At 40.0% G+C, this 18,013-nt stretch overlaps 1 protein-coding gene across 1 annotated transcript in view; it reads left to right on the top strand.

Moving 5' to 3' along the window:
• The window catches only part of RYR3 (ryanodine receptor 3), a 575,267-nt gene that overhangs the window by 249,545 nt on the left and 307,709 nt on the right, over nucleotides 1-18,013 (top strand). The window contains exons 28-34 of the mRNA XM_024202042.3: nucleotides 2,647-2,855; nucleotides 5,536-5,720; nucleotides 6,488-6,524; nucleotides 7,020-7,180; nucleotides 7,917-8,082; nucleotides 14,319-14,405; nucleotides 16,994-17,220. Coding sequence (XP_024057810.2) covers nucleotides 2,647-2,855; nucleotides 5,536-5,720; nucleotides 6,488-6,524; nucleotides 7,020-7,180; nucleotides 7,917-8,082; nucleotides 14,319-14,405; nucleotides 16,994-17,220 — 1,072 coding nt within the window. The remainder of the gene's footprint in view (nucleotides 1-2,646; nucleotides 2,856-5,535; nucleotides 5,721-6,487; nucleotides 6,525-7,019; nucleotides 7,181-7,916; nucleotides 8,083-14,318; nucleotides 14,406-16,993; nucleotides 17,221-18,013) is intronic.

Genomic DNA, 18,013 nt, shown 5'->3' with positions numbered 1-18,013 from the left:
GGGGGGCGGGGTGCAGGAGGGGTTTGAGCTCCAGCCCAGGGCCGCTTATCTAAAGCGGCTCCGGGGTGGCAGCGGTGCGCACTGGGGCCAGGGCAGGCTTCCTGCATGCCTGCCCTGTCCCCGGCCCCGCACCCCTCCAGGAAGTGCTGTGGCCCCTGGGGGAGGGGGCGCGGAGGGCTCTGCGTGCGCTGCCCTTGCCGTGCCTCCAGGTACCTCCCCCGAAGTTCCCATTGGCCGTGGTTCCCCATTCCCGGCCAATGGGAGCTGTGGGGGGTGGTGTCTGGAGGCAAGGGCAACGCACGTGGAGCCCTCTGCCCCCCCGCCCAGGGGCCGCTTCTGAGAGCGGCGCCGGGCTCGCTGCATCCGGCCCGCAGGATTGCCCCCTGTGGTGCTAAGTCCTGAGGGGCTGGATCCGGCCCATAGTTTGCCCATCCCTGGCTTGGGATGGAGCTAATAGTATTTAGGAGTTGTGGGGATCATTTGTATTTTTATAAAAAGAATTAATAATGCTGGGTAGAGGAGAGATTTTTAATGTCCACACTGAGCAGATATGCTCTTGAGTACTAATATTGCACCTTAAATATCTCCATTCAGTAAGCTGTATGAACCTATGTTGTATTTGCCTCAGAACGATTAAGAACGGAGTTGATCCTTCCTGTATTTGAATGACTGGTTCAAGCAAACTTGGGTTTTTCAAACCTGATGATTAGACCCCAAAATGTATGTTTATGCTTCAAAAAAAAAAAAATCCTGTGGCAACTGAGTCTTAGAGCCCGGGTCAATTGACTTGAGCTCACAGGTCTTGGGCTGTGGGGCTAAAAATAGCAGTGTAGATGTTCCCACTCAGTCTGGAGTCTGGGCTCTGAGATCCAACCTCCATCCCGGGTTTCAGAGTCCAGGCTCCAGTTTGAGCAAGAACATCTACACTGCTATTTTTAGCCCTGCAGCCCGAGCCCTGTGAGCCTGACTCTCAGATTTGGCACCATGGGTCTTCCTTTGCAGTAGACATATCCTAAGCCACCTCTTCAAGTTCACCAGTGGTGGATTTAGAGTTAGTGGGGCCCTGTGCTCAGCCTCATTTTTGGAGCCCCTCCTGGGGACCCAGCCAAGAAAAAGAACATTCTCTCTTATCTTCCCCCCCGCCCATTTTTTATTATTTTTTCTTCATCCTCCTCCTATAAGTAATAAGAAGTAAATGAAAATAAAGTGAGGTACCTTGTTTTTGTAGTCTAACTTATTTTTCCACAGACCAACTGAAAATCGCTGAGGGTCTCGGCAGACCACTTAATGATCTTTCCAAATATTGTTTGTACTGTTAGCTAACTATTGTAAAGTGCTTTGGATAAGAACGCTTAAAAAAATGTTGGGGTGCGGGGTCTGGCCAGGACTTAGAGTGCGGGAGGGGGCTCAGGGCTTGGGGTGCAGGGTCTGGGAGGAAGTTAGGGTGCAGGAGCAGGCTGGGGGTTGGGGTGAAGAGTCTGGTCAGGAGTTAGGGTGCGTGAGGGGGCTCAGGGCTGGGGCAAGGGTTGGGGTGTGGAGCGCTTACCTGGGGCAGCTCCTGTTTGGTGCGAGGGGTGCAGGAGTCAGGGAGGGCAGGGGGCTGGGTGTGTGTGAGAGGGGTGCAGAGTCAGGGCTGGGGGTGCAGGATCTGGGAGGAAGTTAGGGTGCAGGAGCGGGCTGGGGGTTGGGGTGGAGGGTCTGGCCAGGAGTTAGGGTGCGGGAGGGGGCTCAGGGTTGGGGCAGGAGGTTGGGGTGTGGAGCGCTTACCTTGGGCAGCTCCCATTTGGTGCGAGGGGTGCAGGTGGGAATGGGGGGATGCAGGAGCTCCCATTTGGTGTTCAGGGTGGGGATGGGGATGTGGGAGAGGTGCAGGAGTCAGGGCATGAGGTGTGGGGGGGCTGGGTATGTGTGGGGGTGCGGGAGTCAGGGCAGGGGGCTGGGATCGTGGGTGTGCTCCCAGCCCCCTGCCCTGAGCAGCTCACAGCAGGGGGCAGGAGGGCATATGTGTAGGGGGAGTGTGGAGGCCCCGCCTTTGCTCCACCCTGCCCCAATTCCACTCCATTCCCCAAGGCCCTGCCCCCGCCTCTTCTCCGCCTCCTCCTCTGAGCGCGCTGCGGCCCCACTCAGGGGAGGAGGCGGGGAAGAGGGGAGCTTGGCTGCCAGTGAGTGCGGAGACTGCAGCAGGAGCCCCAGGAGCCGGCAGGACCAAGTTTCTACTCCTGCAACTACCCAGCCCTGGGGCCCCCTGTCATTGGGGGGCCCCGTGCCAGGGCACCCTGTGTTTTACTGTAAATCCACCTCTGAAGTTCACATATTTTCATGTTTGTTTCAAATATAACTGTCTGCTTGTTTACATAAATGTGGTAGTAAGGATGAAACTCATCCTGGTGCAGAGATCCCACACAAAGCCCTATGCAGCAATTGTGCCCCACTTAAGTCCTTAAAAGAGAGGATAAGTGAAGTGATGTGGCCTTGCATGGGCCCTCATGACAGAGATGAATTTCACCCATATTCATGTATCTGAATGTTAACCTTTCTTAATTCTTAAATGAACTGAGGTTAAACTTACATTGGATAGAATCCAAAATGAATGCTTGTGTTCTCTAGATAAATTGTGTTTTGTTTTCTGTAATATCATTTATTTAGGTTTAGTCCCAATTTGCTCACTGGGTCTGTCTCAGATTGGCCGTATGAACCTTGGAATGAATGCCAGCACCTTCAAGTATTATACGATGTGTGGCCTTCAAGAGGGTTTTGAACCTTTTGCTGTCAACATGAACCGAGATGTTGCTATGTGGTTTAGCAAACGCTTACCAACTTTTGTCAACGTGCCAAAAAATCATGCTCATATTGAGGTAACATTGCATGTTAAGAAGACACCTGTTTCTAAACAGTTGATTTAGTCATGCCAAGACTGTAAATCCTCACTAATACTTACTGTCATCAGGTAATATATAAAGCTATTACTCATAGACTTTAAGGCCAGAAGGGACCATCATGGTGTAGTCTGATCTCCTACAGATCTCAGGCCTCAGAACCTCACCCACCCACTCCTATAATAGGCCCATAACCTCTGGCTGAGTTACTGAAGTCCTCAAATCTTGATGTAAATACTTCAAGTTACAGAAAAGCCACCATTTGTTCTAGTTCAAACCAGCAAGTGACCTGTGCTCCACACTGCAGAGGAAGGCAAAAACACCCCAGAGTCTCTGCCAATCTGATCTGGGGGAAACTTCCTTCCCAAACCAAAATATGGTGATCACACCCTGAGCATGTGGGCAAGACCCACCAGCCACACTTCTGGGAACGAATTCTCTGTCATAACTCAGATCCCTCCCCATTTAGGGTCTCATCTCTGGCCATAGGATATATTTGCTAATAGCAGTCACAGATGAGTCATATGCTATTATCATAGAATATCAGGGTTGGAAGAGATCTCAGGAGGTCATCTAGTCCAATCCTCTGCTCAAAGCAGGATCAACACCAACTAAATCATCCCAACCAAGGCTTTGTCAAGCCGGACTTTAAAAACCTCTAAGGATGGAGATTCCACCACCTCCCTAGATGACCCATTCCAGTGCTTCACCACCCTCCTAGTGAAATAGTGTTTCCTAATATCCAACCTACACCTCCCCCACTGCAACTTAAGACCATTGCTTCTTGTTCTGTCATCTGCCACCAGTGAGAACAGCCTAGCTCCATCCTCTTTGGAAACCCCCTTCAGGTAGTTGAAGGCTGCTATCAAATCACCCCTCACTCTTCTCCAGACTAAATAACCCCAGTTCCCTCAGTCTCTCCTCATAAGTCATGTGCTCCAGCCCCCTAATCATTTTCATTGTCTTCTGCTGGACTCTCTCCAATTTGTCCATATCCCTTCTGTAATGGGGGGACGAAACTGGACGCAGTACTCCAGGTGTCGCCTCACCAGTGCCGAATAGAGGGGAATAATCACTTCCCTTGATCTGCTAGCAATGCTCCTTCTAATGCAGCCCAATATGCCCGTTAGTCTTCTTGACAACAAGGGCACACTGATGACTCATATCCAGCTTCTCGTCCACTCTAATCCCCAGGTCCTTTTCTGCAGAACTGCTGCTTAGCCAGTCGGTCCCCAGCCTGTAGTGGTGCATGGGATTCTTCCTTCCTAAGTGTAGGACTCTGCACTTGTTCTTGTTGAACCTCATCAGATTCCTTTTGGCCCAATCCTCCAATTTGTCTGGGTCACTCTGGACCCTATCCCTACCGTCCAGCATATCTACCTCTCCCCCCAGTTTAGTGTCATCTGCGAACTTGCTGAGGGTGCAATTAATCCCATCGTCCAGATCATTAATAAAGATGTTGAACAAAACCGGCCCCAGAACCGACCCCTGGGGCACTCCGCTTGATATCGGCTGCCAACTAGACATCGAGCCGTTGATCACTATTGTAGGCAATCTCATCATACCACCCCGTACATGAATTATCAAGCTCAAAACAAGTTAGGTTTTTTGCCCCCCATTACTCTCCTTGGAAGGCCGTTCCAGAATTTTGCTCTCCAATCGTTAGAAACCTTCATCTAATTTCAAGCCTAAACTTTATATTGATAGCTTGATAGCTAATTTATGTCCATTTGTTCTTGTGCCAACATTGGCCCTTAACTTGAATTATACTCCTCCTCCCTGTGTTTATCCCTCTGATGTATTTGTAAAGAGCAATCATATCTCCCCCCATCCTTTGTTTTGTTAATCTGAGCAAACTAAGCTCCTTAAATCTCCTATCATAAGGTAGGATCTCCAGTCCTCTGATAATCCTACTAGCCCTTCTCTGCACCTGTTTCAGTTTGAACTCATCTTTCTTAAACATGGGAGATGGGAATTGCACACAGTATTCCAGATGAGATCTCACCACTGCCTTGTATAATGGTGGTAACACTTCTCTATTGCTATTGGAAATATCTCACCTGATGCATCCTAGGATTGCATTAACCAAGTCCATGTTGGCTAATTCCAGATGATCTCCTTGTCTGTCTCCCACTTCATTTATGGTGGTAGTGTCACCCCATGTGAATGTTCATTATTGTTCTTTATGTATGCATTACTCATTCATACTGGTGCACTACAGTCATTTAGGTACTCAAAGCATGCCAGCTGTGGATTATTTTAAACTATTTTGGAATCCAAATTTATATTTTCTACCTTTTCGTTTTTTACCTTTTTTATCTGCCTTTTTATGTTGAGGGCCTGTTCCGTCACCTTGGCCATACACCAGGATAGAAGTCATTGGGACGCTCTATTAAAATTAAAGTGAGAATTTAAAAAAAATCTTTTGAATTATGAGTGTAAGAGATTAATAATACAAATAATAATTGTCTTTCTTGGATTTTTCTCTACTGGACATTTGGCTTGACTTTGTCATGTGAGGATGAAACAGTTTAAACAGCTACCTGTTCATTATAAGTTAATTCTTTGTCAGTTGAATTCAGCATGAATTAATACAAAATTTCCATAATGTGCTTCTCAGTTTTATAAATGAATTTGATATTATTTTTATGATTTTTAGATAACAAGAATCGACGGAACCCTTGACAGCCCACCTTGCTTAAAAGTGACCCACAAGACATTTGGCACACAGAACAGCAATGCAGACATGATATATTGCCGTTTGAGCATGCCCATTGAGTTCCATTCATCCTTTAACTATGGCACTGGTGTGGCAAGTGCATCTGCTGATGCTTTCCAAAAAAGGTTAGATTTATATTTAATCATCTTGTGGTAGGTTTCTAGGCGAAATTTAAAAAACAATTCTCCATTATTCTTTTTTTTTACATATAGTACTTCCCATTCATTTTCCTCCCACATACTGTAATTTTATAGGATTTATGTTACTGATCTTTATTTATTAACAAAGCGCCACATTTTAAATGTGAAGGTTTAAATAACCTTAAAACAAAAATTTGCTGCAGAGCACTAGATATCTAAACAAGAGTCTACCCAAGAAATGTAGCAAGAGGGCTCTAGTTATTTATTGGCTTGACTTTGAGACGTGCTGAGCACTCAAAAATCCCAGTGAGATCAGCAGGATTTGCAGGGATTCAGCACCTCTGAAAGCCAGGCCAGAATCTTTTACTTACCCTCTAATCTTGAATTTATATTATATAATCCCCACCCCATTTCATATTTCCACTCCTCCTCTTAGTTCATGTGTACTGCAAATGCAGCAATAAATATGCTCAGGGAAGGAAAAAGACCATTTATCTTTGGTTGGCTGTTGTAAATATCTCTCTCTACAGTTCTTCCTCATGTCAATGGAAATGAACATGTATGCATCACCTTCCTTCCTTGATCTTTTCTAGAAAGGCTTGCATTTCATTGACATTGAAAGTACCATAGTCTGTGTCCAACAAACAGAAACTAATCCATATGAGCAATTTATTTCAAGTATTAAAAAAAAATACAGTGTCACTTAATGCTTTAAACTATCAAATTACTACAATGCTGCTTTTTTCCTCCAGAAAACAGAACCAAGAAACTGCTCTTCACACTACAACAGTAAGTAAATATGCTCAGTTATGCTTTTCATTACTTAATAATATTTGCTGCGTGGTAATATGCTCATTTTAAAAGGGTCTGTTGAAAATCCCTGGAAAATACTTACCTGTGATTTTATTTGTGTGTATCCACATTGGCCAAATTTTTAAAATTTGGGGTCTATGTTTAGGTTTCTAAATATACATCTAAACCCTGTCTTTATTGTGGATTATTTCTTCTTTATTGTAGTACTACTACGACTTTACTAACTGTAGTATTTCTATATAGGGGCAGACCATTTTCTCATGTTTCAGAGCTTATTTTAGCTGCTTTACAGAAACATACTTTTTAAAACCATAGGCAATACGCACAGTAGCTGTGCTTTTTTTTTTTTTTTTTAATTCTCAATGTATATGTGATGGTCTCTTCCTGTATTTGTTAAGAATGTTTCTTATTTTTTTCTTCAAAATACAATTCAGTTTTCTGTCACTGAGACACTACTTTTTCTCTTTTCAGTACTATTACTCAGTGCGAATATTTGCTGGTCAAGACCCATCTTCCGTCTGGGTTGGCTGGGTAACACCTGACTACCACTTTTACCGTGAAAATTTCGACCTAAACAAAAATAGCACAGTGACAGTTACTTTAGGTGATGAAAGAGGCAGGGTTCATGAAAGGTAGGAGACTTGCATATCACTTATTAAAGATTTTTTTTAAATTACCTATTTACTTGTTGGAATGGAATTTTACTTCAGTTTCATTCATCTTTGTGAATAATAAAGTAATAATGGACTGTGTTCTAATGCTCATTTAAATTCTAAGTATTAGGTGGAACTAGTCAGTAAATCATATATTTGTTAATTAACAAATTTTAGGTGGTGCTGTTAAAATCCGAGAGGGGACATTCTGTTTCAACTAACAATTTGCCCAGCTCTCCTCCTTTCATTGTTATACCTGAATGATCACTACAGGTGAACTCAGGCTTTCCAAATCAGGCATGTCACAGCTGAGTGGCATTCAGAAAAGTAAAAAATTCATTCATGCTTTTGAAATCTGCAAAGAACACTAGAGAGGGCCTTTCCAATCTGAACCGTGTCCAAGTGAATATTGATTCATTGGTATAAGTGTGAGCAAAGCCACCAGGACAAGTGAGAAATGGCTTTGCAGTGTAAGTTTGTGTTCATTTGACAAATGGTCAGTACAAACACTGATGGGTAAAACAAAGTTTCTTTATATTGTAAGATGTTCTTTCTTCATTATGACAACAAAACAGTAAAAAAATCTGACGTCTCCCTCAGAATTTCTAGTTATTAGTGAAAAAAAATTGTTTTATGTACACCTTAACCTGTATATTTAATCAGTCACAATCCAGCAAATTATTAATTTTCATTGTTCTTGATATCTTTCTTTCAGTGTGAAGCGCAGTAACTGCTACATGGTTTGGGGTGGAGACACATTTGCTAATTCCCAGAGATCAAGTCGCAGTAATGTTGATTTAGAAATTGGATGCCTTGTTGACCTGGGTACTGGAATGTTGTCATTCACAGCCAATGGAAAAGACCTTGGCACTTGTTATCAGGTATTAGCAGCTTTTCAGAAAATTAGCTATCAAGTTGGCTGCTTTAACAAAGATTATAAAGATTGTTTCTTTCTTCGCCAAATGTCTAAATTTCCTGTGACAACAGTACATATTTCTGATATCATTATATTTCTAAATGTGTGTTGATAAAATGAAGCATCTGCTCATGTAATGCCACATTTCAGTCTCTAGTTAAGTATACTCTTAAATTTCACTTCATAAACATTTTGCTCTTTTTTTCAGCTTAGATAGTAAAACTAGACTGGTCAGTTTTACTTTTTGCTTGTATTTATGCAGTAGCTAACACAATACTGTCACATCTGAGTTTGTAGAATGGCAAGGAAATGTTTAAATTAAAAAGAAACTTGTTATTAAACTTTAAAAATAATGACAATATTTATTTTCTTTTTAGTATTTTGAAGACTTATTATTTTCCAAACCTAAATATGGAGTGTAAATGCTGAAGTGAAAAGTATAATTTTGCTTACATTCAAATCACTTCTTCTAAATTTTTAGACAAGAAATTACTGGGTGATTAATCTGTCCCTCCTCTGAACCTGATTTTTCCACTCTGTATTTGGGACTACTTGGTTGACTTCAATAGAATTTCTATCCAAGGATCTTTTGCAGGATCAGGCCCTCTTGTGCTGCTGTGACTTTTAGAAAGCACCGTGATCTCCAAACAAGCTATTCAACATTCAGTCTATCACTGAAATGGCCATGTTTCAGATCTAGATGTTTATTTCAATAAAACCATGGTCAGTGAAATATTGCACCAGCAGTCCACTTCACTTTCTTCTGCAGAAGGAGCCTAACAAACCGAACTATTACAAATTATATTAGTTGCTTGAAAAAAAAGTAATTCCTTATTTAGTAAGTCATTTTCATAATATACTAAAAAAGCTGTCACTAGCAATACAGATAATAGCATAAAGAACCTTCTGAAAAAAAGGATATAAACTACTAATGTGAATCTATCTCTGGCTGGCAGTGAACAAAAATTGTTGCCAGTTGGTAGCTATTTGGAGGCCTGTATGAAAAGAGCTGGTGGATCTCACTCTGCTTCCAACTTGGACAAGTGTCTATATATAGTAAAATCCATCATCAAAATTGGTTCTAACTCACACCTCTTTTTGACAGCCTTAGAAGAGAAAGCAGTGAATGAATTGGCTTGAATGTGTCTTTCTCAACTCCTGGGGTGTAGGTGCATTTGGAAGCTTGCAGTGCTGTTGCCCATTGTGTTTAGCTGCTCTCTGTATAACTTAGAAGACTGCTTTTTCCAGTGTTGCCAATTTGTCAATCATTTTTCTGGATTTCCCCCCCAAATTCACTTAAAAAGCATTAAGATAATTTAAATAATAAAAACTAAACTATTAAAGGAATCAGAGGCACAAGTTGAGTAAGAGGCTTTTTGGGGGCACTAAAAGCAAGGTTAGCACAATAGACTGAGGAGTGTTGCTTGACTGAAGCATCATTTCTAACCGTTTTTCTACTTTGTGGGTATTTTGTTGCCCCCTTTTATTATTTTGGAGTGTTCACATTGATGCAATACCAACTTGTATTCCAGGTTTTAATAAGTTGTAAAACCTGCCAGTAGCAAAATAGCTAACGGGCAAGCTGAATAAATGGAGGTGGATGCTTTGTGGTTAGCCAAGGGATCAGGCATTGAACAGGTTCTTTCCAGCTGTTGGGAACTGTCACACAATATTTTGGTTGACTTAAGGAGAATAGTTCCACATTGTTTGTTTTCCTTTATAGTAAATCATATGAATTGTACATAAACAACATTGAGGATGTGTGAAATGGAGATGGTTCTAAACATGTAGGGTAAACTAGTCAGGAGAGTTTGCACACCCAGGTCTATACTAGATCCATATGAAACAATATCTACATTTCAAGAGATATAGGTGGATAATCTTAAAGATGTTCCACTTAGAAAATACTCACAAAGAATTTTATGCTTTTTAGATAGGAATGAGATCAGTTGAAAAAATTGTATTTGTCCCTGTATTAGAACAGGCTACTTTGAATGTGTAACACTAATGCTTGCTGGATGGTGCTTGACAATGTTGCCCTCTAATGAACATAGCCTACATAAGACAAATGTTGTATGCAGACAACTTTTTTATAAGGGGAGCTGGTATTGACCCTTATATATTATTTTCTATTATAAACAATTCTTGCAATCCTTTTTTGAGAACCTTACACTTCCATTGTTTGCAGCAGGCCTTTGAAATTTGCAGGGAAACCCCCCTGCCATTTTATTGTCCCATTATTATTTTTTCAAATTTGGATGAGTTATAAGGTGTTGAAAATCACCATAAATCATTTCTGGCTTGCACTGTTATTGCTTAATTTTGTCAGTGTGCCAAAATCTCTGAATATTCTAAGGCCTGGTTGCTGCAGCAGCAGCAGCATATACTGCACTGGGAATGTCCCAGAGCAGACACAGCCCATCTGCCTCTTTCCACACCCCCACCAAGCAATTCCCAAAAGCTTACAGTTGGCTCCAAGGCCTATCCCTCCATCTAGGGTGCTTCATGGGGGAGGAATAACTCAGTGGTTTGAGCATTGGCCTGCTAAACCCAGGGTTGTGAGTTCAATCCTTGAGGGGGCCACTTAGGGATCTGGGGCAAAATCAGTACTTGGTCCTGCTAGTGAAGGCAGGGGGCTGGATTCAATGACCTTTCAAGGTCCCTTCCAGTTCTAGGAGATAGGATATCTCCATTAATTTAAAAATGTATTTAATTTAAAAAATGAACAACAATCATTAATTTATTACACCATAGCCTAGCCTATTTGTTTGCCAAAAAATTACCAATGTTTCAATGTGGCTCCACCAGATTTACCAAGTTTTTAAGCCATAGTGTAGAGATGGTTTTCTACCTGTCACAGCTATTTTCAGCACTCTGTCAATAAGATTTGCTTGTAGTATGGTTAGGTACTGAGAGTGGTTGCCAGAGCCAGAGAGCCATGTGCACTAGAGTTTCTGTTGCAATGGAGTTCAAGTAGTTTTGGCAACCTGTTTTTTTAAAAAAATAGAAAAACAAACCAAAAAAAAAAAAAACCCTTGAGTAGACAAAAAAAAGTATGTGTTAACTAACATTATCTTGAACTCTTTAAACTATATTTAAATTAAATGCTGTGTGCTACTTTCTTTGAAAACTATTGCAGTGTGATACCTGATTTTTATGGCCGGTTTTAGATCAATGTAACAGCTGCTGAATAAAGACGTGGCATTGATTGTTCTCTTAAGAACAATTAGCTCTGTTATTTTTTTGTAGCATTCCTTGTTTGTTAGATGCAAGGATAGTTCATTTAGGTGTTTTCTTAATTTTGCAAAGAACTCCCGGGGAAATGTGGTGATAATGTTAGGGTTATTATTCCTGATGTGGCAGCTTTCAAAACTATGCTTCTATTATATGCAAGCCATTAAATCTCAGGGTCTTTGTACTAAATTTAAAACAGAATATCATGAAAGGACTTCTCTCTTTTTTCAAGTCTTCTTTTCCCAGAAAACACTTTTGAACATACTGAGTGGTTTTCAGATTTTTTTTTTTTAAATGAATGTGACAAAAACAGAGCGTGGCCCTTCCTATAAAGGCGTAATTTCTGTGAAAGTACTTAGACAATAAAGAGTTAAAAATCTGCACATGAATCATGTCTCAATAACTTTTAAACTGTGTATTTCAAATTGTTTAATTCTTTATCCTAATTTTCAAAATAATAATGAAAATAACTGTGTTTGGCCTTTGTCTTTCTTTCTTAAACACTTCTGGATGAAAATCATAAAATATAAATGGAATTTTTTTCAGTCACCTCATTTGAACAAGTGACTGATATTTTAACCAGATGCCTGGACAAAGACTGTGAGATAATTGTTATTCTAATGTTGTAACCATTTCCGTTTTTCAATTTTCTCAAGTTGAACAGAGGAGCAATATTTGTATGCTGGATCTTCATTTACAAAGGCCCAGTGACCAAAATAATGAGTGGCTCTAGACCTATTCATTATATACTGTTATAAAGTTCAGAAACCTTTTTCTATATTTAATATAATAAGGAGGAAATGAAAAATAATATATATTTAATACAAGCATTTATAATTAATTGTCATACCAATATCAAATCATAGAGAAAAGAAAAGGGTTCTTTAATATAGATTTAGGAAGGTAATTTATTTTATTTGAGGCTAGTAACAATGTCCTGACCTTCACACAAGATTAAAAAATAAAAAGTAAATTATTATAACAGAGAGAGAAAGAGAAAGTATCTATCTATGTAGTCAACCTATCTACTAGCAAGTAGCAAAGAATTTTACCATCTTTAGTCAATTTCCAAAAGAATGTCTAGGATACGTTCAGTATTTTTCCAGTTTTGTTGTATTAAAATGTTGCTTTCCAATATATGATGCCTTGTTTTCCTGCTTCTTAGGGAAAGACTGCATAAATCACAGGCTGCATAACTATTGCACATTTTGCTTTTTTTCAAGGGCTAAAAATGCATATATTTTGTATCTAACCCAATGCTGAGAGTGTATTTCCTTTAAAATACATCAGCTTAGGAAGTGTTGGATAGCTACAGTCTATGGTTTGCCGGATGTGATAGCATGATCATTTAAGGCATCTTGTGGTTTTTCTAGAGAATAAAATTGATTGTCTGAGTGACCTACAGAACTTGCAATGCACAATTCTGCAGCTTTCAGCAGTTTGCCACACTTTTTAGCTTGTGACACTTTACACTGATACACAGCATATCTAGTACACTAACTGCACATACATGTTGTGTGTAGTATACATGCATATTATATGAAATATTCAGTGATGTGGTATAAATGTTTATTTTACTCATTAGTGAATTAATTAGAAGGACATACCAAATGAAAGACCATAAAACTATATACCATTCCACATAGTCAGGTGTTTTTCCACTTACTTTACAGAAAAATACTTGAGAAATTTTTTAAAGAGGTCTTAAAAATAAATTGGTACTTTTTCCTGTGTGTAAAGTACTAGGAATCTAAATATACAGATGGAAGAAGAGAAAATTTTTAAGTAATAAAAAAAAGTCTACACCGGTTTCTCTGTAAATTACGATGTCACAGTTTTAAGGTGTGATATGTTGTGACCAGTCAGGGCTAGCCACAAATGCTATATCTAATTGGAAATAGTTAATTCCAAGTTCTCCAAAAATTATAATAGCTTTTATGCCTTTGGTATGTGTATGAGAAATTGTTAATTCACTATAGATAATCCTAATATGGAAGAGAACTTTACATTACCCTGGCTAAATGATACATTTCCCCTCATTTCTTCCCCCTTACAAAATGATGGCATTGAAGTTTAGGTCATATCAAATTAGAGTTTACCTAGCATAAAGGGGCCAGAGTAGGCATAAGGGCGCTCTAAAATCCCCATCTTGCCAGGGGAAGATTCCTCTGGCACAAGAACTGAGGTAGACAGACCTAAAGCTGCTTTCAAAGGATTCCATCACAAGTCTTGGTATAGGGCAAGTGCTGGGGTGGGAGGGACATGTTGGGGTCAGGGCCTCAGCACACAGTGCTGCAAAGATACTGGATAATGCTGTTGCCCATAGAGTTGGTCTTCAGGGCAGTCTAAAATACATTGGGGTGACTCTGGCCCCCCAAGCTGCCTAGAATTGAGAGGTCAGAGAGGTGAGTTAAAGCCATTTTAGCCAGCCCCCCTGTACAGAATTTCACCCCTAATTCCTCTTTTTTCCTAACAAAAAAGCCTAAATTCAAATAATTTTACCCAATTTTGATTTCAAAGCTCTTTCCTAGATTGAGAACCCATATACTAATAGATATTTCTTTTTTCTTCATCTTGGTTTGTAATAACCTCTTCTGCTCGAGCTGCAGTTTATCATAGAATAGCTGAGACATTACATATGACTTTATAGTACACATCATACATCTATACCCTGATCCTGCAAGCATTTACCAACATGCTTACCTTTAAAGTCATGAATGCTCCCCTTGACTTTGATGGGGACACTCACATGCTTAACATTAAATATGTGCATAAGTGTTTGAAGGATTGGGGTACATGTACAGTACAATATAGGGCAAACTGTAGTTTGGCCTCTGATGGGCAATTTAATGCCTTGTGCACAATTATTTAATAAACATGTAGAAGTTGCAGTATAGTGTATATATTGACATAAACTGGTAAGTGACTCTTGATGCCTTTTTAATTGTGATAAATCTATCTTTTCAGGTTGAACCAACCACAAAATTATTTCCAGCAGTTTTTATACAACCTACGAGCACAAATTTGTTTCATTTTGAACTTGGTAAATTAAAGGTATTTTTAATTGTTTTCTATCAATAAATGTTGCTATTTTAAACCTGGTAACTCTCACAGAAAAGCCTGGTAGAGAGTTCCTTGTATTGTTCAAACTTAATTACTTTTACAAAACACGTAAATTTGCTATTATACAAGGGCAAATTATAATAATCAAAATAGTCCGGTGAGCCTAATTTCAATATGGGACAAATTGGTAGAAACTATAGTAAAGAACAGAATTCTCAGACACACAGATAAACACGGTTGGTTGGGGAAGAGTCAACATGGCTTCTGTAAAGGGAACTCATGCCTCAACAATCTCTTAGAATTCTTTGAGGATGTGGATAAGGGTGATCCAGTGAGTATAGTGTACTTGGATTTTAGAAAGCCTTTGATGAGGTTCCTCACCAAAGGTTCTTAAGGAAACTAAATAGCCATGGGTTAATGAGGGAAGGTCCTCTCATGGATCAGTAGCTAAAAGACAGGAAACAAAGAGTTGAAATAATTAGTCAGTTTTCACAATGGAAAGAGGTGAACAGCAGGGTCCCCCAGGGATCTATACTGGGATCTGTGCTGTTCAGTATATTCATTAATGATCTGGAAAATGGGGTGAATAGCGAAGTGGCAAAGTTTGTAGATGATACAAAATTATTCAAGCTAGTTAAGTCCAAACCAGGAGTTAGAGTGATTTTAAAAAAAACGGGTGACTGGGCAACAAAATGGCAGATGAAATTCAACATTAATAAGTGCAAAGTAATGCATATTGGAAAAAATAACCCCAACTATACAGATACAACAATGGATTCTAAATTAGCTGCAGCCACCCAAGAAAGAGATCTCTGAGTCACTGCAGATTGTTCTCTGAAATCTTCTGCACAATGCACAGCAGTGGTCCAAAAGGCTAACAGTAACTTGAGAACAATTAGGAAAAGGATAGAAAAGAAGACAGAAAATATTGTAATGCCACTTTATAAATCCATTGTGCACCTACATCTTGAATCCTGTGTCAAGTTCTGCTTGCCTCATCTGAACAAAGGATATAGTGGAACTGGAAAAGGTTCAGAGAAGGGCAACAAAGATTATCAAAATTATGGAACAGCTTCCGTGCGAGGAGAGACTAAAAAGATTAGGGCTGTTCAGTTTAGAAAAGAAACAACTAAGGGGAAATACAATAGAGGTCTATAAAATCATGAATGGTGTGGAAAAAGTGTATAGAGAAATGTGTGACAGACCCAGACCAGTGGGGTACAGGAGTCTAGTAGAGGGCAAATATACTGGTCACTGGATGAGTCGTTTTCTGTTCCCTGAGTGACCAGAGCAGGGGCTGCACTAGAGTAATCAGGAACCGGCTAGAACCAGTTAAGGCAGGCAGGCTAATTAGGACACCTGGAGCCAATTAAGAAGAAGCTTCTAGAATCAATTAAGGCAGGCTAATCAGGGCACCTGGGTTTTAAAAAGGAGCTCACTTCAGTTTGTGGTGTGAGTGTGAGGAGCTGGGAGCAAGAGGCGCAAGGAGCTGAGAGAGAGAGAGAGAGAGAGAGTGTGTGTGTGTGTGTGTGTGTGTGTGTGTGTGTGTGTGCGCGCGCGCGCTGCTGGAGGACTGAGGAGCACAAGCATTATCAGACACCAGGAGGAAGGTCCTGTGGTGAGAATAAGGAAGGTGTTTGGAGGAGGCCATGGGGAAGTAGCCCAGGGAGTTGTAGCTGTCATGCAGCTGTTACAGGAGGCACTATAGACAGCTGCAGTCCACAGGGCCCTGGGCTGGAATCCGGAGTAGAGGGCGGGCCCGGGTTCCCCCCAAACCTCCCAATTGGCCTGGACTGTGGGTTCTTCCAGAGGGGAAGGTCTCTGGGCTGTTCCCCAACCCACATGGTGAATCTCTGAGGCAAGAAAATCTGCCAATAAGCGCAGGACCCACCAAGATAGAGGAGGAACTTTGTCACAAATGCTAATTATCTTTTCTCACAATATAAAAAATCAGGGGTCACCTAATGAAATTAATAGGCAGCAGGTTTAATACAAACAAAAGAAAATACTTTTTCACCCAACATATAGATAAACTGTGGATTGCTATGGGAAGGTGTGATGGCCAAAAATATAACTGGGTTCAAAAAAGAACTGGATAAGTTCATGGAAGATAGATCCATCAATGGCTTTTGGCCAAGATGATCAGGGATGCAACCCCAAGCTTGGGGCAACCCTAACCCTTTGACTACCAGAAGTCATGAGGGGAAGCTGCGTGGATCACTCCATAATTGCTCTGTTCCGTACGCTCTTCCTTATGTTCTGGAACACACTACTGTCATAGACAGGATATTGAGCAAGATGGACCATGTTCTGAAACCAAACTACATTTATCAAAATAAATTAAATACACTTGATATCTTTAAAGTTGAGTTTGTTTGCTTATTTGCAAATTTATAAATTTCTGTAATACTCAGTGGGAGTCTCCCAGTGACTAGTGAAAAATAACTACTATTATACATATTTAAGAGTGTGTGTTTGTGTGTGTTTTAAACCATTACACATGGTAATATTTGTGCCATAAGAGGTTGGTAAACAATTTAAAATATTTTCTTTTTAATTTTCCAATGTATTTATTGCAGAACACCATGCCTTTATCAGCAGCAGTCTTTAAAAGTGAAGAGAAAAATCCCATTCCTCAGTGCCCCCCACGCCTTGATGTGCAAACAATTACACCTGTGCTCTGGAGCAGAATGCCTAACAGCTTCCTGAAGGTAGAGACTGAACGTATCAGTGAACGCCATGGTTGGGTAGTGCAGTGTCTGGAGCCACTGCAAATGATGGCACTTCATATTCCAGAGGAGAACAGGTACATTTGGAGAGAATCACAATGGTTTTCTTGTGAAGGAAATATGTAGGGGTAGCTGACTGAAGTCCCTCTTTCAGAGGAGTGTCCTCTATGCCTAGGAGTACAGTCAGGCTGTAGTCTGAATTACTTTGACAGTAATTTAGAATTTCTGATCTCATTTACTGTAACTAACATCCATTATATATGTGATTCAAATAGATATTAAAAGCTGAATCATTTTGATGCCATTTGATGCCACTTTACTGTAGGTAAGATAAAATCCTTTATAGCCATTAGGAGAATATCTGATTTTGTTTCATTAAAAGATAAAGATAGACCTTTAAAAATACTTTGGATTGAATCTTCACCCAGTTCAAAACACAAATATTAATTACATGTAAATACTGTAATTCTGCTTCTTTGTGTTGTTTTAAAAGTTTTTAATATTTTCCTATAATCTACTTTAGTTTTACAGTCATTAAACTACATATTCTTGATTGAAATAATATTTTAGAAAGCTAAACTCCCTCTAAATTGTACTGAATGTTCAATTTTATCTTCAGAGTTACAGTAATGTAGTTTTGGCTGTTTTATTTGATATTCTAATATGCATAACTTGATCCAATTATAAAGATATCAAACAACAGAAGTGAAAAGATATGGAAGGAAGCCTGTGCAAAAATGTAGCTTTTTAACCATATTTCTTTTGAGACTGATTTAAAAATTCTGCTTTTGGTAGGTCAATTTTAGTGAAATTTGGTTCAAGAAAAAGAGCTAAACATAGTGTAGTTTATCAAAAAATACTACAGTATTC

Source organism: Terrapene carolina, unplaced genomic scaffold, assembly GCF_002925995.2.
Source record: "Terrapene carolina triunguis isolate 2854851 unplaced genomic scaffold, T_m_triunguis-2.0 Scaffold96, whole genome shotgun sequence".
NCBI lineage: Eukaryota > Metazoa > Chordata > Testudines > Emydidae > Terrapene > Terrapene triunguis.
Note: the sequence above shows the minus strand (reverse complement) of the source record. Positions and strands in the feature narration are given on the sequence as shown.